This window comes from Bactrocera dorsalis, chromosome 1, assembly GCF_023373825.1.
Source record: "Bactrocera dorsalis isolate Fly_Bdor chromosome 1, ASM2337382v1, whole genome shotgun sequence".
In the NCBI taxonomy this organism is placed as follows: Eukaryota; Metazoa; Arthropoda; class Insecta; order Diptera; family Tephritidae; genus Bactrocera; species Bactrocera dorsalis.
In genome coordinates this window covers 79313035-79337176 of record NC_064303.1, presented here as the reverse complement: position 1 = coordinate 79337176, position 24142 = coordinate 79313035, and the positions used below count along the sequence as shown (strand labels likewise).

Sequence of the window (24142 nt, the reverse complement as noted above, 5' to 3'; positions counted from 1 at the left end):
CCTTAGAACACATGCCATCGATTCCATTGCCCGGCGTAAATATCGCGCAAGTCATCTGCGTACGAGGTTATGGAAACCCCCTCTAGTGGTTGCGGGAGTTTCGAGATATAGAAGTTAAACTGTAGCGGGGAGAGAACACCACCCTGCGGAACCCCTTGTTTAATTCTTCTTAGTTTAGATGTTTCACCTCGATATAGTACAGTACAGAGGATCAGATGGTCTGATGCGAGAGTTAGCATAGGTCGCCAGGTTATGCAGGCGAGCTATTACAGGTGCCCATAACTCTGGTGGGGGCTTCGTCATTCATTGGGCAGAATGTCGAGTCGTCAATCTGTTACGCCAGCTCCATCCCCCTACGATCATTTGACAGGCAGGGGTGCCAAAGATCGTGGTGCGCGTTAAAGTCACCTAGTACCAAACGGTTTTCACCAAAAGTAGCACACCTATATTCGGGTGATAACCTGTAGGGCAACTTGTAACTGGGGGGATGTATATATTAAGTATTTCGTCGCGGGTGTCCGTGGGTGATCCTGGGGTGAGGATGTTTCAAATATTTTTAGGCATTTAAGGGTTTCGAGAATTTCAACTGTTAACTTTATGAGAAGAGTTATTAACCGTGCGATTCTGTACTGTTATACAGTCTCAAGTCTCTAAAATTTTTTGACGGTTTTGCTATTCTGTAATGGAATGTAATAGATTTTTTTGCAATTGAATGAAAATAAATATGGCAATAACAAATATTACATTTTCTATAACACAGTCAAAAAAACATCATTATCAATGAAAATAAAAATATATGTTGACTTTGTTTCATATTATTTACGAAATTTATGTAAAATTTATTAATTTTTAAACTTCTTTTTTTTCAAAATATAAAAAAAGACAATCGATTAATATCTATGATGATCTCTATTCAGTATATTCCAAATGGCAGACAAGAGTTTTTTTAGTTTTGTAACCTGCTAACTACCAGGTCTCAATTTGAGGCAATAATTTGAGACTAAAGCTAGAGACTGTTTAGTAAATAGTAACTAGTCACAAATTGAGATTTTACCTCAAAATGTCTCAAATAGATGCTAAAGACTCGAGAATGATAGAAACAAGATTGCGCAATGACGAGCTCAAATTTTGTTCGTTCTGCGCATCTACGTCACGGTTGACCAACGTACAATCAGCTGATTTTCAGTTGTTTGTTATTCTTTGCAATAAGAAGCAATTTTGTATTGCAGGCATACAAAAACATGAATATCATTAAAAGTTAACTTCAATATAAGTGAATATTAATAAAAAATATCATTATAAGTGAATATTTTATAGTGAACATTTACCTACATATTCAATTCATGGTATTTTCGTTGCATTATTTAATTTTGTCTCTTTGCTGTGTTTGTTTCAACTATACCCTGCAAGACGGGTAGCTGTTAGCAAACGTGTAAGCGAATTGTTATTGTTCACTTTTGCATTCGTTAAAATATTTGTTACTTTTGTTCAGAGAGTGGGAAAAAAGTAACACATAGCTATTTGATGTTCAATGGTTATCTCGCTCTAACCAATGGCAAATATCGCATGCTGCCTTGTTCTAACAGAATACACACATTTGTTAGCAAATCTCTTCACAGTATGTTACGGGTAACAAATTATTTTGTTAGCGCTTAGCTTACCCATGTGTTATGGATAACAAAAAGTATTTGTTACCCGAATATCTGTTAGTGTTATTATTTTGGTTATCAGTTTGTTACCTTTAACATATAAGCATGTTAGGAAGAACAAGCAGTAACAAGATTATCTGTTACCCATTTGTTACTTCTAGCAAATTAAATTCTTTTAAATAAAACTCAGTTTTTTATTATTTCTCTTTATTTAATAATAAAATCAAAGTGAAATGCACAATCAATAACAAATATTTGAATGAAATATACACTATTTAACTTTAATAATTTAAAACATACTCCATTATTTGGTTGCTGCACGCAATAGATTTGAATTTTACCAATGGTCCAAATGATTTCTGTAATATTAAAATTTTTAATTATACACACAACATTAAATTCACAATGCTTACCTTTTTCTCCTTGTTAACCTCTTTCGTTTTCTCTATATAAAAGAAATTAATAATATATATATATAAATTAGAAATTAATTATAAAATATCATATTATCAAATAGCGAACTTACCTCTTTAAAATCCAAAATAAACTGCGCTTTTCGTTTATTCTTCTTGAAATATTGGGCATTCGCCTCTCCTATTCTAACAAGTTAACATTACAATATGTTTATAATGTCGATAGTTTTTCTCTATCTTACTTACGTATTCTCCCATTCCATTGAAAATTCCAGAAAATGTAACAGTGTTAGTGAACAGCTGAAAATGTTTCAATGTGTTTGTGCAATCTGTTACCTCCGTCTTGCAGGGATATATGTACATACATTTATGGAAATAAATATTGTTACGAATTTACTCTTGCTAGTTTACTTTGTTAGGTTCGTATCTCTGGATTGACAAATAAAATCAACACTGTTTAATTTAATTCAACAACTCTTTATTTCACAACTCGTCTACACTATAGCAGTTTACTCTTAGCACTGATTGATTACGTTGGCGCTGCCACGGCTTATATAGCCACGCACTTCTTGCTGATGCCGACGTGTCCTTCTAGAATATCGCGTCTGGAAATTACCAGAACATACGGCTATAGCCACGCACTTCTCGCTGATGCCGACGTGTCCTTCTAGAATATCGCGTCTGGAAATTACCAGAACATACGGCTATACGGCGCCAGACGCAAGCAGACTCAGCAATTGTTCAACTAGACGAGCAGACAGTGTGGCGCCAGATGTCTACAACAAGACAAATGCTATTCCATATACCTACAGCTATTGTTCATAATCAGGGATGCATATAGTAATACAAATACAACTTAATACTACTTTTTGTAACACTGCCCTCCACTAAAGCCTAATCGTCCCGATTAGGCACAAATCCTCTTGAACCAAATGGGGCGAGCCTCTCCAAATGTACTACTTTCATTTTACATCGTGCTTTCCCATTTCTTTGTATGCGGTATACCACGTCATTAAGTCGTTTCATCACCATATAGGGTCCTTCCCAGGCTGTCTGCAATTTCGGGGACAAGCCTTTCTTTCGAAGTGGATTGTACAACAGGACCAGATCACCTTCTTCAAAACCTTTTGAATTTGCCGCTTGATCGAACCGGTCCTTCATCTTATTGCTCATCAGATGCGTATGCTGTCTTACCATTAGATGCAATTCATTCATTTCTTCCTTTAAGGCAGAACAATAATCTCCATCATTTCTTACAGCTGTAGGATTCGTACCAAACTTAAGATCAGCAGGGAGTCGCAGATCAGATCCGAAAATAATCTTTGCTGGCGTGTAACCAGTTGTCTCGTGCTTCGCTGAACGATACGCCAGCAGGAACATCTGGATGCACTTGTCCCAATTCCGTTGGTCTTTATCAACGATTTTCCGCAGATGTTCTTCGAGCGTTCGGTTGAATCTCTCTACCATCCCATCTGATTGTGGGTGTAACGCTGTTGTCCGTGTCTTGTGGATGCCCAATAATGTACAGACTTCTTGGAAAATGGAAGATTCGAAATTCCTGCCTTGATCTGAGTGTAATTCGACGGGCACTCCGAACCTTGTTATCCAATTTTCTACAAACGCTTCGGCTACTGTCTTCGCTTCTTGGTTTGGTAAGGCATATACTTCTGGCCATTTACTGAAATAGTCCATGACAACCAGTAGATATTTGTTTCCGGCCGTACTGGTTGGAAACGGACCTGCAACATCCATTGCGACTCGTTCAAATGGTGATCCCACGTTGTACTGTTGTAGCCTACCGCGACTTTTGGCTTTAGGACCTTTAGCTGCCATGCACTCTACGCAATTACTTATCCATTCTGCTATGGAATCTCGACAGCCGATCCAGTAGAACCGTTGTTTAATCTTCTCTATAGTTTTTGTAATTCCAAGGTGCCCTCCACTAGGTCCATTGTGATATTCTTTCAATACTTTCGGGATCATGGACTTCGGTACTATGATCAGCAGACGAGAATGTTTGCCATCTTCGCTTTCCCAGGTACGATGAAGGTATCCATTAACGAGGTTTATGCTGTTCCATTGGGCCCAATATGCTTTTGCAGTTGGACTCTCGCTACTTATTTGTTCCTTTGGTGGTCGTACCCCATTTTCTTTGGCCATTACCAGCTTCGCAAGATCAGGGTCCTCCAGCTGATTGATTCTGATGCGGTGAGGAGTCCAATCATCTTCAGGTTCTATATTCAGTAATCGCACGTCGATTATACCTTCTTTTCCTTCTGATTTAGAGCAATGTTTACATTCCAGTGGACAAGGGCGACGTGATAATGCATCCGCATTTTTGTGGTGAATCCCCTTTCGATGTTCCGTTTCGAAGTCGTAATTCTGTAATCTTTCGATCCATCGTGCAATTTGGCCTTCCGGATTCTTAAACTGTAATAACCATTTTAATGCTGCATGATCAGTCCTCAGCAAGAATCGTTGTCCATACAAATACTTGTGGAAATGTTTTACACATTCCACCACAGCTAGTAGTCGGCGCCGTACAAAGTAGTTCTTTAAGCTGCTCAAACGCTTTTTCTTGTTCCAACTGCCATACAAACGGGCGATTCTTCTTTGTTAAATCATGTAAACTTCTAGCCACGTTCGCAAATCCAGGTACAAAACGGCGGTAATACGTGCATAAGCCGAGGAAGCTGCGGAGTTCATGTATGTTGGTGGGTTGAGGCCAATCTTTAACTGCTTTTATTTTTCCCTCCTCGGTGTGAATCCCCTCAGTTGACACTTTATGTCCGAGATATGTGACCTGCTTCTTCCATAATGAACACTTTTTGGGATTCAAGCGTAATCCGGCTGATGCTATTCGCTGAAAGACTTCCTCTAGATTTTTCAGATGATCATCAAAACTTTTTCCCATGATAATAATGTCATCAAGATACACCAAACATGTCTTCCAGTTGAGTCCTTTTAACACATGTTCCATCAGTCGCTCGAACGTTGCAGGCGCATTACATAACCCAAATGGCATCACAGAGAATTCCCATAGCCCGTCGCCCATACTGAAAGCGGTCTTTTCACGGTCACGTTCATCAATCTCGACTTGCCAATATCAACTTTGTAGATCTAATGTAGAAAACCATTTCGCTCCAGACAAGGTGTCTAGGGTATCGTCGATTCTTGGTAGAGGATAACTGTCTTTCTTTGTGACATCATTCAACTTCCTATAATCTACGCAGAAACGGGTGCTACCATCTTTCTTTTTAACTAAGACGATAGGTGAGCTCCATGGACTTATTGAAGGTTCGATTACACCGTTTTTGTGCATGTCTTCAATAATTTTGTTAGCATCCTCACGTTTTGCTAGTGGAACCCTACGCGGAGCTTGTCGGATTGGTTTAGCGTCTCCAGTATTTATGCGATGTTTGACAATGCCGGTTCTTCCTGTGTTTCCTTCGTTTGCAAATATGGATGCGTATTTTTCTAATAGTTTTTCTGCTTTTAATTTTTCATTTCCATGCAGTTCGTTCAGTAAATTATTTAGGAATGTAGGACTTATCTGCTGTGGCTCAATAGTAGGCTTCTGTTCTGACCGTTCGCATCGTGCTATTGCACTTATATTCTGGCACTGTCCAATTACTGCTCCTTTCTTCAGCCTTATAGGCGTGTTGAATTCATTCACTACTCTGACCGGAATGGTGGCGTCTTCTCTAGTTTTCACAAGCGTTCTTCCTACCAATATGGGTGTATCTATTTTTGTTGGTTCCACAATCCACAACTCTTCAGTCCCACCTCCTCCATTCACTTTAGCCCATACAATCGCCTCAGATTTTGGTGGAATACTCTGATTATCATCAACAATCACCCTCTTACTTTCAACGTTGGTCACATATCCGGTGTTTATAGGCATCTCCATGTTCTGGCAAAACAGCATTTGCTTGTTTAAATCCAAAGTAACCCCATGATCAATCATGAAATCTACTCCCATTATAATTTCATCCGTGATTTCTGCTACGATGAAGGTGTGATTAACTTCCAGGGTACCAATCATCACTTTGCAAAACACTTTTCCCGCGACAGCTGCTTCCTCCCCGGTGGCCGTTCGAAGCTTGCAACCGACTAATGGTTCAACCGTTCCTCTTACCACATCCGGTCGGATAATTGAATGTGTGGCACCAGTATCCAAAGTAAGCGTTGACAGTCGTCCATTTACGATACCGTTGATAGTAAGATTGTTGTCATGGCGACCTATTTGTGATATCGAGATGGTGGGGCAAATAGTTGTGGGAACCAGCTCACGCCCCTTTGAACTGTTCCGTTTTAGTTTAACGACTTGTGAGATGTAGATGCTCCGTCCTCGTTATCTGTTGGTTGTTTCCGTTTTGATGGGTTTACTTTTATATTGCAATTTCGGGCAAAGTGACCCGCTTTTCCACAGTTGAAACATCTGCCTGTTGTATTTACTCGCGGTGCAGCAATTGTCTTCAGAGTCTTCAATATTTCCTCCATCAGCGCCGGTTGTTCCATTTCAACCCTTTGTACTTTGGGTGCTGGTTTACTTAGTAGGGAAGCTGTTTCCTGTGTGAGGGCGTGCGAAACCGTTTCAGCAAACGTTCTTTTTGGCATTGCATATGTGGCGCGTTTGGTGTCCACATCACGAATTCCATTTATGAAACATTGAATTTTTACCCTCTCAATGTAATCCACAGGTGCATCTGCATTTGCCAAATGAGCCAGTCGTTCTATTTCAGTTGCGAACTCTTGCAACGACTCGTTCATCTTCTGACCCCTATTTTGCAGTTCGATCTGGTATATTTGTTTCCGGTGCTCACTACCATAACGTCTTTCTATCGCACTCATCAATGCCTCATAGTTGTCCCGTTCACAGTCTGGAATAGTCTGAAGGATTTCTGCTGCCGGTCCTTTCAATGATACAAACAAGGACGCTACTTTGTCCGCTGCATTCCAGTTATTGGCCGTTGCTGTCTTTTCAAACTGAAGTTTGAAAATTTGAAATGGAATACAGTAATACCCCGACTTACGCTACCCCGTTTTACGCGAATTCGAAGATACGCGGTTTTTCATTTTGATTGCTTGCTTCACAAAAAACTCTCAATGGTGTCTGGAAAAAACTGTGTCCATTTTTTTTCACCTCTGAAACCCAAGGAGAAACCATTTCAGATCCTGAACAAATCGATAGCATAATAGAAGAAGTGGTCGATATCGCCAAGCAATTAAATTTAGAGGTCGATAATGATGACGTTCAAGAATTGCTAGATTCACACAATCAAGAGCTAACAATTGACGAGGTTATAGAAATGCGTAAGTATGAACAAGATATTGACCAAACTGATTCGCTAGACCCAGTTGAATCGGTAAATCAAATGACAATTGCAAACTTAAGAGAAGGGCTCAATTCAATTGAAAAGGGGTTACAAATTTTAGAAAAAATTGATTCTAATGAAGAACGCATTTCTACTACAAAACGAGGGATAAAAAAATTACTGGTATGCTACGAGGAAATTTTACGTGAAAAGAAGAAAAATTTAACTCGTCAGGCAACACTGTTAGAATATATGAAGCCTTCGACATCAAAATAACTTCGGTTTAGCTTACTTTATTCATAACAATGTAATATTTTTTTATTATCCTACACTTTATTAAACATTTTTCTTCTAAATTATTGTTTTCTTTAAACTCTGGTCCCGATTAAACAAACTTTATATGTATTTATATGCAACGTTGAACCCCGACTTACGCGAATTCGACTTACACGGCAACCGCTCGGACCCACCTATCGCGTAAGTCCGGGGTATTACTGTACTTCCATCGAATGTGGGTGCCTTCAATCTTTGATTATTTGTTGATGGTGCAGGGCCATGCAGTTGCAGTTCTCGCACACGATTACTTAATTGAAGAACTTCTGCTTTTAAATTTTCTTCGTCATTTTTTATTGTGCTTAATTCGTCTTCAAATTTTGAAAATTTCTCTTGCACTTGTGTATTATTTTCTGTAATCTGTTGTACCAAACGCTTTTCTAACTGCGTATTATTTTCAGTTATTTGTTGTGTAAGGCGAGACTCTAACTGTGATGTATTTTCAGCTATTTGCGTTATTTGCTGTGCCAGACGATTTTCTGCCTGCACTGCATTTTCTGCATTTTCGGCTATTTGCTGTGCCAGACGATTTTCTGTTTGCACTGCATTTTCTGCCATTTGCTGTGCCAGACGATTTTCTGTTTGCACTACATTTTCTGCCATTTGCTTAATAGCCACTAACAACGTGTTCATGTCTACACTTGATGATGTTCGTTGTTCTTCTACTTTCTCTTCTACCTTTGTAGAAGTTTCTGGCCCAACAAATTCGAACTCGTCCACATTAATTCCATCCGCTTCCATTGCTTCACGTAATCGTGCCTGCAGATCCGCCTTTTGCCCGCTTATCGGCAAATTACGCTCCTCCAGTTCCTTTTTTAATTGCTGAATTCTCAATTCTCCGAATTTAACCATCTTGAATTTGGATTATTTGACAATCCCACTTCTGACACCAATTGTTACGAATTTACTCTCGCTAGTTTACTTTGTTAAGCTTAGTACGCAGCTCTCAAGAAACGTAAAAACTTCATATAAAAAAACGCTTAAGAAACGGTCCAGAAACGTTCCTGCGATAAAGTTACTTGTGCTAGTACGCAGCTCTTAAGAAAGCTAATACTAATTTTTAATACTTTTTTTCAATAAATTGTGAATATGGCAAACCTGGTTTTGCGAAGAAACATCAAATCAACAATTGTTTCTTGCAGGAAATTCGAAGTAATCGCCAAATTCATCCTAAATTAGTTGAAATCATTATTATAAAGTATATTCCATTTTGAAATGTTGTATAAAACCAACCAATCATCAACAACATTCCTTAAATCTCAATGAAAATATTTGTGTTACCATACACATACATACATACATGCATACGCACAAAGTTTGTTTACTTTGTTTATTCTCTCTTGCTCTTCTAATGTGGATCATTCACAATGCGTAACCAGCTGTCAAAATTACTTCAGAAATAATGTATTTTTGTTCTTGAGCAATTACTTTAGAGCTGCGTACCTTTAGGTTCGTATCTCTGGATTGACAAATAAAATCAACACTGTTTAATTTAATTCAACAACTCTTTATTTCACAACTCGTCTACACTATAGCAGTTTACTCTTAGCACTGATTGATTACGTTGGCGCTGCCACGGCTTATATAGCCACGCACTTCTTGCTGATGCCGACGTGTCCTTCTAGAATATCGCGTCTGGAAATTACCAGAACATACGGCTATAGCCACGCACTTCTCGCTGATGCCGACGTGTCCTTCTAGAATATCGCGTCTGGAAATTACCAGAACATACGGCTATACGGCGCCAGACGCAAGCAGACAGTCGCGGCGCCAGACTCAGCAATTGTTTAACTAGACGAGCAGACAGTGTGGCGCCAGATGTCTACAACAAGACAAATGCTATTCCATATACCTACAGCTATTGTTCATAATCAGGGATGCATATAGTAATACAAATACAACTTAATACTACTTTTTGTAACAATATATTGAATATTTTGTGACCAACTATCAATTTATTGTCTTCTTTAATTTTCTTTTTTTGCTGTACATATTTTCAATTAAGTTTTTTATTTAAGGAACGAATCCTAAAATACATTTTAGCTCTGAAAACAAATCTTTTATTTTGGTGCTACAATTAACAAAATTACTTAAATCTAAGTGCTTCTGGACGTAAGTCGTCAAATACTGCTTGCAAGGCTCTCTCCATCAACATATCTGTTGGTTTTGAGAGTCCTCCTTCAGATAGGTGATCCATCCAAGTATAAGACGAACAATTTTCTGAATTGGCACAAATTTCGGGGTTGTCTTTACCAAGTTTGTGGCTGATGTACACTGCCAAATTTTCACGCCCGTCGTTGTTGAGAATCTTTAAGTCATCATTTTTTTTCAATTGGGTCAGCGGAATTTAGATCAACTGACACACGTTGAAAAATATTACCTGCAAAAATATAATAAACATGCATACATGCGTATAAATAAATGGAATAAATTGTTAGTTAAGATTATTTTTACAATTAGGATAAGAAACAATGGTTAGTATGCAAAAACTTAGTTTGTATGTAAGTACATATTTGCATTTGTTAACATCAATACATATTTATATAAGAATGTTTTCTGTAGTTTTAGGTTTATAATACTACGTACGTTTAATATTTTGACAATTAATAATAATGATACTCCTTCCTGTCAGGGTGATCCTGGAGACCGCCTTTTAAACTGTTTACGCCAAACTAATTTTCTAAAACGTCCTGGTTTAAACGAGACTTCATCCTTTTCTGCCGTTCATTAGCCTCTGCAGGAATTAATCTGGTTAACGTGAGAAAAGCGCTAGGTAGCAACTTCGTTAGACTCGGCGAACTTAAAGCTTAGTACGCAGCTCTCAAGAAACGTAAAAACTTCATATAAAAAAACACCTAAGAAACGGTCCGGAAACGTTCCTGCGATAAAGTTACTTGTGCTAGTACGCAGCTCTCAAGAAATCTAGTACTAATTTTTAATACTTTTTTTCAATAAAATGTGAATATGGCAAACCTGGTTTTGCGAAGAAACATCAAATCAACAATTGTTTCTTGAGGGAAATTCGAAGTAATCGTCAAATTCATCCTAAATTAGTTGAAATCATTATTATAAAGTATATTCCATTTTGAAATGTTGTATAAAACCAACCAATCATCAACAACATTCCTTAAATCTCAATGAAAATATTTGTGTTACCATACACATACATACATACATGCATACGCACAAAGTTTGTTTACTTTGTTTATTCTCTCTTGCTCTTCTAATGTGGATCATTCACAATGCGTAACCAGCTGTCAACATTACTTGAGAAATAATGTATTTTTGTTCTTGAAGCTTAGTACGCAGCTCTCAAGAAACGTAAAAACTTCATATAAAAAAACGCTTAAGAAACGGTCCAGAAACGTTCCTGCGATAAGCTTACTTGTGCTAGTACGCAGCTCTCAAGAAATTTAGTACTAATTTTTAATACTTTTTTTCAATAAAATGTGAATATGGCAAACCTGGTTTTGCGAAGAAACATCAAATCAACAATTGTTTCTTGAAGGAAATTCGAAGTAATCGTCAAATTCATCCTAAATTAGTTGAAATCATTATTATAAAGTATATTCCATTTTGAAATGTTGTATAAAACCAACCAATCATCAACAACATTCCTTAAATCTCAATGAAAATATTTGTGTTACCATACACATACATACATACATGCATACGCACAAAGTTTGTTTACTTTGTTTATTCTCTCTTGCTCTTCTAATGTGGATCATTCACAATGCGTAACCAGCTGTCAACATTACTTGAGAAATAATGTATTTTTGTTCTTGAGCAATTACTTGAGAGCTGCGTACCAACCTTAAACCTGCAAGAGTGTTTGGTTATAAAATTTAAATTATTGTAATCAAAATGCTATAATTACCCATTTCAAACTGCAAATTTCTTTCGAAGGCTTCTGGCGCGAAGTGCACAAAAATTAATCCACTATTTTAGTACTGTTTTATTCTAAGGGAAATGGAAAAATCTCCATTTCGTCGCACTATTTTTAACATTGTTATTATTGCATCCGAACACTGCACAACTCATTTTAAAAAATTTTAGATTTCACAATTAATACTACACGCGAAAATACAATTCGAATTCACATTCAAAGGCGCAGACGAATAATAAGTCAACCGTGACGTCAGCAAGAACAGCTGACTGAAAACAAACATGCGCATTGCGCAATCTCTTTCTCTATCACTCTTGCTAAAGACTGGTTACAGAATCTCGCTATTAATATTTGCATAATTCTGGCCCTTGAAATTTTAAATTCATTTCATACAAGCTTTTAAATACCAATATTTTCTCTTGGCCCTAAGGAAGATTTTGCTGGAACTGCAGGGTATAATCGTTCTAAATGTAAATTCTGAATTACTGGTGTATTCACAAGAAGTGGAATGAATTGTATTTTGCATTTTTATACCATATTCAGATCGAAAATTTAAAGGGATTATTTCATTTCATTTCATTTATTTAACGCCAATCGGCACTATACATCTAATAACAATTATAATTATAAATAAGACAACAGGCTTAAACATATAAAATTAGAAATTAAACACGTAACCTAGTTCATATGCTAGTATTTTAATAAAGCTTTTTTAACGATCCTTCTGAGGTTCTGTAGAGATTCGCTGAAGAAGTCGATGTCACCGTGCAGAGAGTTTACCAATCTACAGATTCTTTCCTTTGGGCCATTGATTACATAGTTTTTGTTCGATCTGCAAGTTTTCAGGATCCTCATCTGTCTAAGGTTAAGCTCATTTGGTACGATTTCAAAGTCTGCGAGGATTTCTGGGGCATCAATTAATCCATTGAGGATTTTGAATAAGAAGATGAGGTCTGCAACCTGCCTTCGAGATTTCAGGTCATTTATTTTCAGGATTTTTCGGACGTCTTCTGTTGAATTGATATCGTTTCTGTGTCTGTTATGAAATAGCAGCGCTTTGCAGAACTTGTGCTGGATTATCTCTACTCTGTTGATCATTGAGTCTGTGAATGGGGAAGAAATCACTGTTCCATATGCTAGAATAAGTAGCACTAATGCTGAGAATAGGCAGGTTAACGAGCATGTGTTTCTTGAAATTTAGTCTTCTGTCAATAGTTATACCCAGGTCTCTGATGTCTTCAACTTCCGTGAGTCTTTGGTCGTTCAACGTGTAGGTTAAAGGTACCTGCGTATGCGCACGGGTGAAGGACATCACTGCACATTTTTTCACATTCAAAACAAGTTTATTTATCTTACACCAGTTATACAGCTCATCTATATCGTTTTGTAAGATGTGAATATCAGAAACGGTGGAAATTCTACGAAAAATGTTTAAATCGTCAGCGTATAATAAGTATTCAGACTGCAGATTCCTCCCAATGTCATTCACAAATATGTTGAAGAGTATGGGTCCAAGGTGGGATCCCTGGGGAACACCAGATGTGACATAATACTCATCTGAAATGTGTCCATCGATTCTTACTTGCAACCTTCTTCCTGTTAGGTACGATCTGATCTAGCGTAGTGCATTGCAATTCCTTCCATAATTTTTTAGCTTCACCATAAGAGTCTCATGGTCCACTTTGTCGAATGCCTTGCTAAAGTCCGTATATATTGAATGAACTGGAATACCACTGTCCATGGCCTTCAAGATGTAGTTGACATAGATATATAAGTTTGTTGTAGTGGATCTGCCACCAACAAATCCGTGTTGCTTAGGAGAAATGATTCTCAAACAGTTTTGCTAATGCAGATTGGATACATACAGGTCTATAATTAGTGACGTCAGATCTTGGGCCGTTTTTGTGGATGGGACTGATGAACGACGATTTCCACGCCGATGGAAAAGTTCCGTGATAAAAAGACTTACTGAATATATGCGTGATAGGTTCACAGAGCCCGACAGCACAGTTGCGTAGAAATATATAAGGCAGACCATCAGGTCCTGCTCCTCTTTTTGGATCCAGGGCCAACAGCTGCTTAAAAACTTCATTGAAGTTAGCATCAAATTCATTTAGCTCCACATTTCATACAATGTCAGCAGATTGATGATGACCAACTCCGCTGAGGCTCATTGTATAGTTGTCTTTGAAGTAAGATGCGAAAGTATTACTAATCTCCGCACCCGAATGAGCGGTTAGGTCATTCCATGTCATGGTAGCTGGGACTCCCATGTCGGCATCCCTTTTGTTCTTGACAAACCTCCAGAATTCATCTTTGTCTGAAGAGACTAAATGTAATTATATTACATTTAATTACATTCACTAATCAGCCCGTTCTCACTGCCGGTAGAAAGATCAAAAAACAGCTGTTATTGTCATTCAAGAATTCACATCGCTTAATATTTATCAAAAGAAAAGATTGTCATACAGTATTTCGAAATAAAAGCCGTCTTTTTTTAAATATATTCCGTATAATAGAAATAATGGATGCATTTTTTTTATTTGTTAAGTCGATTTTCAGGTGAAATTAGATTCATTGCTTTAAAAAAATTTTGTTTGCTTACATTTTTTTCCTCTGTAGTGTCTAAATCAGCTGTGATAATGTAACATATTTCCAATGCTGACAAGTAGATGGCGCAAAATCAGAGTCGCACAGAGAGATTTAGCGTTGATCAGTTTCAAATCATTTCAATGAACTGATTTGGAACTGTCATTTTTGTATGGCGAAGTCTTGATAAATTTATAAGATTAGTGGAATAAACCACTCAACAGCCGAAATCGTGGAATTAAGTGTCGGTCTGAACATGGTATTACACCGAATTGGATGCTTGGTTACCCTATCGAAATTATGTTTTTTATTGTGAACTTTTACGTTCTGGCTTTATTGACATTTCACACTGGATTTTACATCAAAACTAATAAATATAATCTGGAAAATTGCATTCGTTTCTAATAAACTGCAATATTTGTTGATTGTATAACAACTTAGTAAAGAATAATTTCCGCAATTATAGTTATGGAAAAAAATGACAGATCAACTACCCCACAACCTGCTCCTGATCAGCAGACCCAAGGTGATGCTCAATCCGCAGCAACCAATCTACAGTCAGCTGCGCAACCTCAATGTAAAAGACCCCGTCCAGATCTGAGTTCACTACCCACTCGCCAGTATTTAGATCAAACAGTAGCGCCGATATTATTACACGGATTACAGACGTTAGCGCGAGAACGACCTGCAGATCCCATTAGTTTTTTGGCGGCATATCTTCTGAAGAACAAAAACCGTTGCGAGGAATCAATTCCAGAAAACATTTAAATAATGGAAATATCACAACTAGATGTCTGCAATGAATTAAGGTAATACTCACCTGAAAAACTAAAAATTTGTAGTTTAAGATGAATTTCAATTTTTGTAACTACATGCTGGATTACCTCAATAATTTTGAAGCGTCAACAATTTAAATCTGACATTGTGTTTATCATGTATTTTATAAAATATCTGGCTTTGCATAATAAAAATATTTGTTTAAATTTAAACAAAAAATGTATATGTATATGTACGTATCTCAGTCATCTAATTCCGTTTCACTGACTCCAAACATACCGGCCAATAGACATCCGTAATTAATAGCGTTAGTAGTTGTTATTTCATTTGGAGGAGTTATTGGCCCTTCGTCTCCTTGATATGTGTATGGAAGACGTAGAATCCAATAGGCGCTTTGTGTTAACCTTGGCGGATTTGGCATCCCCATACTGAATATATATTCTCGATCGCCAGTTCGCACCTAATAACGTTAAAAACCGTACTAATTAAATTACGATATACTATTAATATAAAAATACCTTCGGATCTAGAATTACATTCACTGGTGCCTTTGGTGTTACCACGTGAACACGCATTAATTGTGCCACATCTGCTTTATGTGATCGACAAGGACATGGAAAATATAAGGGCATATTATTATAGACGATTTTGCTTCCACTGTCGCGTAAAATGCCTATAATAAAAAGAACATAAGATAAAAACTTTATAAATGATTCGTCTTCTCTTACCTGAACCACCACGCAAAATCTTGTCCGCCGAACTCATCATAAATCTATGCCCACGGGGGCACTCATACTCACATCCAACAAATATCTTCAAAATGTGTACTTCACCCATTTTTCGAATACGGGTTTTTTCATATGCCCAAGAAGCTGAATGCTCCAGGCGAACATGCACATCCCACGGAAGCAAAAAATTAGCACCCGAAAGAAATCCACTTTGAAAGTGCTCTAATAATCCTGTGTTGTGACTGTAAACGGAACTGGGACCTACACAAACTAGCGACCAGCTAGGAAAACGCGGAAGCAAACCTGGAGGAGACTCAGTATGAACCATACCAGGTAAATATTCTGTTGTAGATGGTTGCCTGTAAATACTACGTTCCCTATCCTCAGCTTTTTGTGTATTTTTATCCTTTACTTGTATTATTAATTCATTTAGCGACTCATCTGAGCTTGGTATATCAGCATCAACTCCAATTTTATTCAGTTCATCAGTGGAAACTAAACTGAGATTGGTATGTGTGCCTTGCGATGCAGTAAGTGGCTGAGAACACTCATCTGAGGCAACGGATTTAGGAGAGGGTAAATTATGATTCTGAACTAAATCGATTGAGTCTTGTATCGATAGTTTGGGGAAGGCAATTTCGAATTCTGCAGCCCTGTATGAATTAAATTAATATACATATTCAAACATTAACTCAAAATTTTTAGAATACATATGTATTACTTTAATACTTATTACTAACCTGTAATCATTAATAGAAGGCTCAAAAACAGGAAAATGCACTTGTTTCACTTTAGCACATAAATTACAATTATTTGCCATGTATTGATAGAATTCATAATTAGCGTGCCTAATTGTATAGGGATCTTCACGTCTGCCTTGCGTTCTACCACAATTGCAGGTAGAGATGAATACATGTGCACTACTGTGCTCTGAAAGTTCTTTAACAATGTGTTTGGGTAGTATGCAAGGGTTACCACGTAAACTGGGAACTTCACATTGTTGTTTACCATTTCGCCAACATCGTTCACACATTTCTCGAAGTTTATTTTCATTTACAGCAGTTCGAGTACCTCGAGCATACTTCATATATAAAGTAACAGCTTCGTCGACCTTAATAAATTACAAAGTCCACTCTTATAAATATAATGAAACATATAAGGTTGAAATATGCAGCCTTATCACGCAATCCATTGTATACTGTTTTTTCGGGAAAGATACGAAATTGCTTTCATACAATTCGAACCATTCCGAACGTAAGTTCAAATTTTGTAGAGTGGCAGTTAACGGATCCATATTTTGTTCGTAAATTCAATTTGAATATAAACAATTCCAGTTTTATCAGAATTTAAATTCTTTGTTCTATCCGGCTTATTTCGAAATGTCATAATTCAAAATTAATTCTGATAGCAAAAATTTCGAATTCACATGGATTCAGCAAATTATGCGTATTCATAGCGGAAATTCGTATTCGTAGCTTTGCTACGATGGATTGCGTGATACGGCTGATGATAATTTACCAATTTTTTATGTACTGTATTGCTGTAATGTGTCAATGCTGGATTGTTGTACATAGCAAACGCTTTTTGCAAACCAATATCACAACAAGCGTTAAAAAACCTGAAAAATTGTAAAATATTGCATTTTTAATTCAAACCTTTTTTAAATTTTGATACTTACTCATCATCTATATCCATTATTTTATTGAAATTTTCCAAATATGATTTCTGAAATCAAATACAAATAACCGTTATCAATTATCCTCCATTGAATGGGTAGAAAAGCTTTTAATTACATAATCTAAATCATTGGCCTCGAATTTCGGATTATCTGGATTTTCGATGAAAATTTTATGCAACATTTTGAAAGTATCGTACCATTCTTTAGTTGAGAGTATCTATAAAAACAAATTTAACTTCCATTTCAAGAAGTATAGTCCATTTATGCGTACCACAAAGTGATTTTTGCCTTTAAATTTAGTTGAACTATCATCAAAACCCATTTCAAATGCCTCATCGACATGATCCATTAGCAAATCCATAAAATTACGTTTTTTGCAATGGGTTTCGTTGACCGTATGTTGTTTATGTTCTGTATTACATTGTATTAATGGTTTTCCAAATCCCTATCAGTAAAATATGTTTAGTTACAAATAATTACATGATTATTCGAAATTTTTCGCACCTTGAATGGTCTCAAATCTTCAAGATCATCTTCGTCCTCTTTAAAATTACATTTTTGTAAGAAGGTTTGTAGGAGTGATATTGATTTTATCAAGGGATCTTTGCGTATCAATGAATCGGTGTTATAATATACAAACCGCTTATTGCTCGGGATAGAAAAAAGTGACATCGCGCTGCAGGTTAAAAACTTTATGACAAACTTTGTAATTATATTAAGGCAAAAACAAAAACCTGTTGTTAGTAATGATAAATTCATTACGCAGCATCTTGTAAATACTATCCTCCACTTCAAATTCTAATTTCGAAATGCATTCAGATGATTTTTCTATAAAATAAGATGAAATTACTTTTCGCGTTCATTTTTTCATTATTTCCTCAATATACCATAACCATCCGGGTAGTTTTCAAAGATAAATAGTATACGTGGTGTACACAGACGCGCAGATTTGCCCAAAAATGTACCAGTGCTCGAATTTTTAACGAGTTTTGGTAAGAATTTTAATACGTATTTGTCCCTATTTTTAAATGATTCAATTTTGTCAGAAAATATTTCAAATGTTGGTAATTTCATACCTTATAATTTTTAAAGCTCTGAAAAGCGACAACAACGACGAATCGAAAGTGACACTTAACTCAACAAAGACTATTAAGTGACAAACCTGTGTTGCAAAAAGCAACATCCGTCCAAAACGGTTACGCACGCGCTGATTAAATAACAAAAAATGGCCATAAGTATTACGAGTTATATCAACTTCGAGCATTCCCTGCATACATGCTGTGTCAAATGTTGTTTCAAAGTGTAAAAAGAGTATTGACTTCTTACGATTGTAGTAGAATTGGATGGTGCCCTTAATACAACAAATCGATTAATAAGTGTATACATTAATACAATTGTGGTTGCAGTTTACCTCCTTCGGTTCATGTTCCAACATACTAGGATCACTGTCCAAAATGCCTAGCGATAACATTTTATTACAGTCCGAAAATGCCGACTTTCCTATTACACCAACCACAACTAATTTTTCATCGTTTTGGAAAAGGTCTTCTCTGGAAATATTTTTTACATTTGATGATAAAAATTATAATAATAAAAATATTTACTTACACCAAATCTGTTGGAATGTCAGGAAACTTCCAACTTTGATATTCAGGCATCTTCCTTTCTGTTACAACTAACTAATAAATAAATTATGTTTAAATAAACTCAAAAAGCAAATACCAAATCACACAACATCAACAGCTTTCTACAGCTGAGACAGTTCTAATATTCACAATAGTAAATCGTTTTAATTTATATCTGTTCCCTTACCTACAATTTTATAACAAATTATTAAAAATAGATCTATTGTACAATGATTTAGTTAAATTTGTATCTATTAATATATATGTACATTGTAGGGTTTGGATTTTTATGGGCTAAACAACATTAACGTTAAGTAACATTACTAGCGGAATTCTGTAACCAGTCTCTGGTCTCTATTTAAGACATTTTGAGGCAAAGTCTCAATTTGAGACTAGTTACTATTCACTAAACAGTCTCTAGCGTTAGTCTCAAAATATTGAGACCTGGTAGTTAGCCGGTCACAAAACTAAAGAGAGCTCTTGTCTGCCATTTTGAATATACTGAATAGAGATCATCATAGATATTAATCGATTGTCGTTTCTTTATATTTTGTAAGCAACTCAAACACGAAAAAGTTAAAAATAAATTTATTTTACATTAATTTCGTAAATATTTTGAAACAAAGTGAACATATATTTTTATTTTTTATGGATAATGATGTTTTTTAACTATGTTAAAGAAAAGCTAATATTTGTTATCGACATATTTATTTTCATTAGAGTACAAAAAAAAAGCAAAAACATTTCTGAATAATGAAATGTAATAGATTTTGTGACTGTCACTTACAGAATAGCGAAATCGTCTCAAGTCTCAAAAATTGTCTCTAACTCAAAACCTCAAATTTACCGTGCGATTCTGTAACGTGAGACAGTCTCAAGTCTCTAAATTTGAGATTTTGAGTTAGAGACAATTTTTGATACTTGAGATGATTTTGCTATTCTGTAAGTGACAGTCTCAAAATCTATTACATTTCATTATTCAGAGATGTTTTTACACTTGAATGAAAATAAATATGTCGATAACAAATATTAAATTTCCTATAGCATAGTCAAAAAACATAATTATCAATAAAAATAAAAATATATGTTGACTTTGTTTCATAATATTTACGAAATTTATGTAAAATTGATTTATTTTTCATATTTTCGTGTTTGAGTTGCTTACAAAATATAAAGAAACGACAATCGATTAATATCTATGATGATCTCTATTCAGTATATTCAAAACGGCAGACAAGAGCTCTTTTTAGTTTTGTGACCTGCTAACTACCAGGTCTCAACATTTTGAGACTAACGCTAGAGACTGTTTAGTGAATAGTAACTAGTCTCAAATTGAGACTTTGTCTCAAAATGTCTCAAATAGAGACTGGTTACAGAATCCCGCTATTAGAGACTTGAGCCTGTATCACGTTACAGAATCGCACGGTAAATGTCCTCGCAGCTTGCTAAGGTTTATACGCAGTTGACAGCGAGCTGTCGAATTGGTCGAACGTAAATATTGCGAAAAATTTGAAGTGTGATTTTCATTCGTCATTAAAATATAATTTATTACATTGTTTGTGAAATATATATTACAGGTAAGTACAGTAGAGTTTATTTTAGCTAAATAAAATCAAATGTGATAAAATAAGATCATTTTTTTAACTTTTTTGCTTTTTTACGTATGTACCATATATGGTACTTCATGCATGCGAGCCAAATATCCTTTCCAGTACTTGCTGTTTGATATAGATGTATATGTACAGATATGGATGGATGTATAATTGATGGAAAGAGGTATAACGCGGATGAAGTAGCAAATATGCTATGTGATGATTTTGAGGATGAGGTAGATATACCCAAAAATAGAAATGTCTCTTTTGATGATGAAGAATCTGCAGATGCATTGGATGAATTAATAGATGAAACACGAAACCCGCAGCGTGTTAGAAATCAAGTCGAGATCGACTATAAGTTATTAGATGAAGATTCGATTAATGATTCATTTTTAAAAGAGATGAATGATGATGATGTGAATGTGTCAGTGCTTCAAACTTCTAGTATAACTGCTCCGGACGAGTATGTCTCTGTAGATTTATCTATAGTGCGCCAAGAACTTCCATCCCCTCCGAAAAAAAGAAGGTTAGTTTTATCAACACCGGTACCACTGGAAAGCTCTTGTACAGCACATTCTTTACTTCCTGGCGAACCAGATTTGAAGGTCTCCGCTAATATTGTAGTCCGTATGACTCGCGGAGTTCCCCGTTTCCAAATTATATGCTATACATGGATAATTATTACACATCCATACCCTTATTGATTTATCTACGGACCCAAGGTATTCACAGCATTGGGACCATCAATCGAAATCGAATAAAAAATTGTAAGCTTCCGGATACAAAGGTGATGATGAAGATGAATCGAGGTGTCTCAGCAGAGTTCATAACTACAATACATAGCGTACTAATAACGTCTTTATCCTGGAAAGATAATCGGGTGGTTAATCTGGTTTCAACTTTTGTTGGAACGAAACCAATGCGTAATTCACAAGCCGATGACATCGAAGTTCCGACTATACAACGTTGGGTTAAAAAGGAAAAGAAAGTAGTGACTATATCTTGCCCCCAAATCATTAAAGACTACAATTTGCATATGTGAGGTGTAGATCTCATGGATTCTCACCTTGGTCGCCGTAAAATTACATTAAAAAGCAGAAAACGGTATATAAGGATATTTTATCACCTACTGGATATTTGCATGGTCAATGCGTGGCTGCTTTTTAAAAGAGTAAACTCCAATATCCCAATGACTCAAAAAGCGTTCCGTCTGGAAGTATCTCATGTATTGACAAATATGGCAGCAAGCAAGACAGCAAACACAAACCGACCTGGAGCACTCACGCAAGTTTCTCGTCCCCAACAAGAACATGGACCAACACAGAACTTACGTTTCGACGGTATTGATCATTTTCCTGTAGTTCAAAGTCGTGGAAGATGCAAAAATGAAAAATGTTATGCTGGAGACAGAAACGTAAACAACCGTTCAATTTTCAAATGTGAAAAATGTAACGTACATCTTTGTTTAAATGATAAACGTAATTGTTTTGTAGCATATCATAAAAATGATAAAAAATAATATATGTATTTATAAGATATTTTTAGTTTTATTAATTTTAATTGTATTCCTTTTCAATCTAAATTGATTTACCTTATTTGTGTACACGAATTTCCTTTCATTCCAATAAACTGAAATAAAATTTACGTACGAAAAATGTTCACTCTTATTTGACATCAATGCATAGTGTACCATATATGGTACATATAGAAAAACCCAAATTTTGAGCTTTTCCTGGAAAACAGCGCGTTTAATCGGAAATTAAGTATCCATTTCGTGTTAAGTGGGTCATTTTACATAAGGGGCACTTGGTCTAGATGTTGGGTACTGACCTCATGCTTTTAAGGGTTAAGGTTGGTATCCAGCTCTCAAGTAATAGCTCAAGAAAAAAAATACGTTATTTCTCCAAGTAATTTTGACAGCTGGTTACGCATTGTGAATGATCCACATTAGAAGAGCAGGAGAAAATAAACAAAGAAAATAAACTTTGTGTGTAATATGTATGTATGTACATATGCATGTGTATGGTAACATAAATATTTTCATTGAGATTTAGGGAATGTTGTTGATGATTGGTAGGTTTTATACAATATTTCAGAATGGAATATACTTCATAATACTGATTTCAACTAATTTAGGATGAGTTTGACGATTACTTGGAATTTCCTTCAAGAAACAATTGTTGATTTGATGTTTCTTCGCAAAACCAGGTTTGCCATATTCACATTTTAAGCTTAAGCTTAGTACGCAGCTCTCAAGAAACGTAATAACTTCATATAAAAAAACCCTTAAGAAACGGTCCAGAAACGTTCCTGCGATAGAGTTACTTGTGCTAGTACGCAGCTCTTAAGAAAGCTAGTACTAATTTTTAATACTTTTTTTCAATAAAATGTGAATATGGCAAACCTGGTTTTGCGAAGAAACATCAAATCAACAATTGTTTCTTGCAGGAAATTCGAAGTAATCGTCAAATTCATCCTAAATTAGTTGAAATCATTATTATAAAGTATGTTCCATTTTGAAATGTTGTATAAAACCAACCAATCATCAACAACATTCCTTAAATCTCAATGAAAATATTTGTGTTACCATGCATACATACATACGCACAAAGTTTGTTTACTTTGTTTATTCTCTCTTGCTCTTCTAATGTGGATCATTCACAATGCGTAACCAGCTGTCAAAATTACTTCAGAAATAATGTATTTTTGTTCTTGAGCAATTACTTGAGAGCTGCGTACCAACCTTAACATTGAAATATATAAAAGATTTAAATATGATATTGTTGTCCGTGCTTTGGCAGCAACGAACATGTTCAATTTTGAACAGTATTGTATATATATCTGCGTAAAATAGCATAACGTCATAGCGGTTTGAGTACAACGTTCTTATAATTTTTAATAATGGCAGGAAATGTATGAAGGAAAAGAAGTGAAGTATGCAAGATGTTTGAAATGGTAAATGAAATATGTGCAAAATGGAATTATGGAATATTTTAATTTAATTTTACTTATTGTTAAAACTAAATTTGAAAGCTTTTGTGATGAATTTAAAAAATTAGTTTAGAGTACAAATTGAAACTCTTTTCATGGTTGCAATGACATTGTACACAATTTAAAGCATGGAAGTTTACTTCATATCGGAATTGTACAGTTGGGTGAACAAGAAGAGGTAAACATAATTTGCAGGTTTTAGAGTTTCGCATTAATATTTCTTTTTATTTACCTTTGCATGGTGGGAAATTCTAATCACTGTAAGTAAAAAATTATATAAGTTATACTTGTATCTAAAAACAATTTTATTTAATAAGAAAACAGCACATTTTAAAATTTCACAACACCCTAAGGTTGTTCCAATTTGGTCACACCACTGTACATGTGATAGAACAGTTAATGGTGGTGAATCCAGTTGTAAAAATTTTTTAGCTACAATTGGGAAACATATTGCAATTCCATTTAATGAAAATGCTTATATAAATATGTATATGATTTGTGATATTTTCAGTTTAGTTGTTTTATCAAAATATTCAAAGAATTAGGTTTCGTTTTGTTAA

The 24142-nt window shown here is 35.6% G+C and overlaps 2 protein-coding genes across 3 annotated transcripts; one reads left to right on the top strand and one right to left on the bottom strand.

Moving 5' to 3' along the window:
- The first annotated feature begins 14491 nt into the window (after window positions 1-14491).
- LOC105223826 (protein dpy-30 homolog) lies at window positions 14492-15188 on the top strand. Its single transcript, XM_011201687.4, has one exon. The coding sequence runs from the start codon at window positions 14657-14659 to the stop codon at window positions 14954-14956; it is 300 nt and encodes a 99-aa protein (XP_011199989.1). The 5' UTR covers window positions 14492-14656; the 3' UTR covers window positions 14957-15188.
- On the bottom strand, window positions 15098-19494 carry LOC105223835 (nonsense-mediated mRNA decay factor SMG8). 2 transcript variants are annotated; one of them, XM_029549717.2, is made up of 15 exons: window positions 19184-19494; window positions 18980-19050; window positions 18783-18921; window positions 18448-18722; window positions 18259-18389; window positions 18106-18199; window positions 17876-18047; window positions 17643-17816; window positions 17487-17588; window positions 17372-17418; window positions 17212-17311; window positions 16434-16804; window positions 15694-16346; window positions 15484-15638; window positions 15098-15425 (listed from the first exon to the last, which is right to left on the bottom strand). In XM_029549717.2, the coding sequence occupies exons 2-15, from the start codon at window positions 19027-19029 to the stop codon at window positions 15207-15209; spliced, it is 2682 nt and encodes an 893-aa protein (XP_029405577.1). In that variant the 5' UTR covers window positions 19030-19050; window positions 19184-19494; the 3' UTR covers window positions 15098-15206. The 2 variants fall into 2 exon arrangements, with proteins under 2 accessions (XP_029405577.1, XP_011200001.1); XM_011201699.4 differs by lacking the exon at window positions 19184-19494 and having other exon boundaries at window positions 18980-19141.
- Between the last annotated feature and the right edge of the window lie 4648 nt (window positions 19495-24142).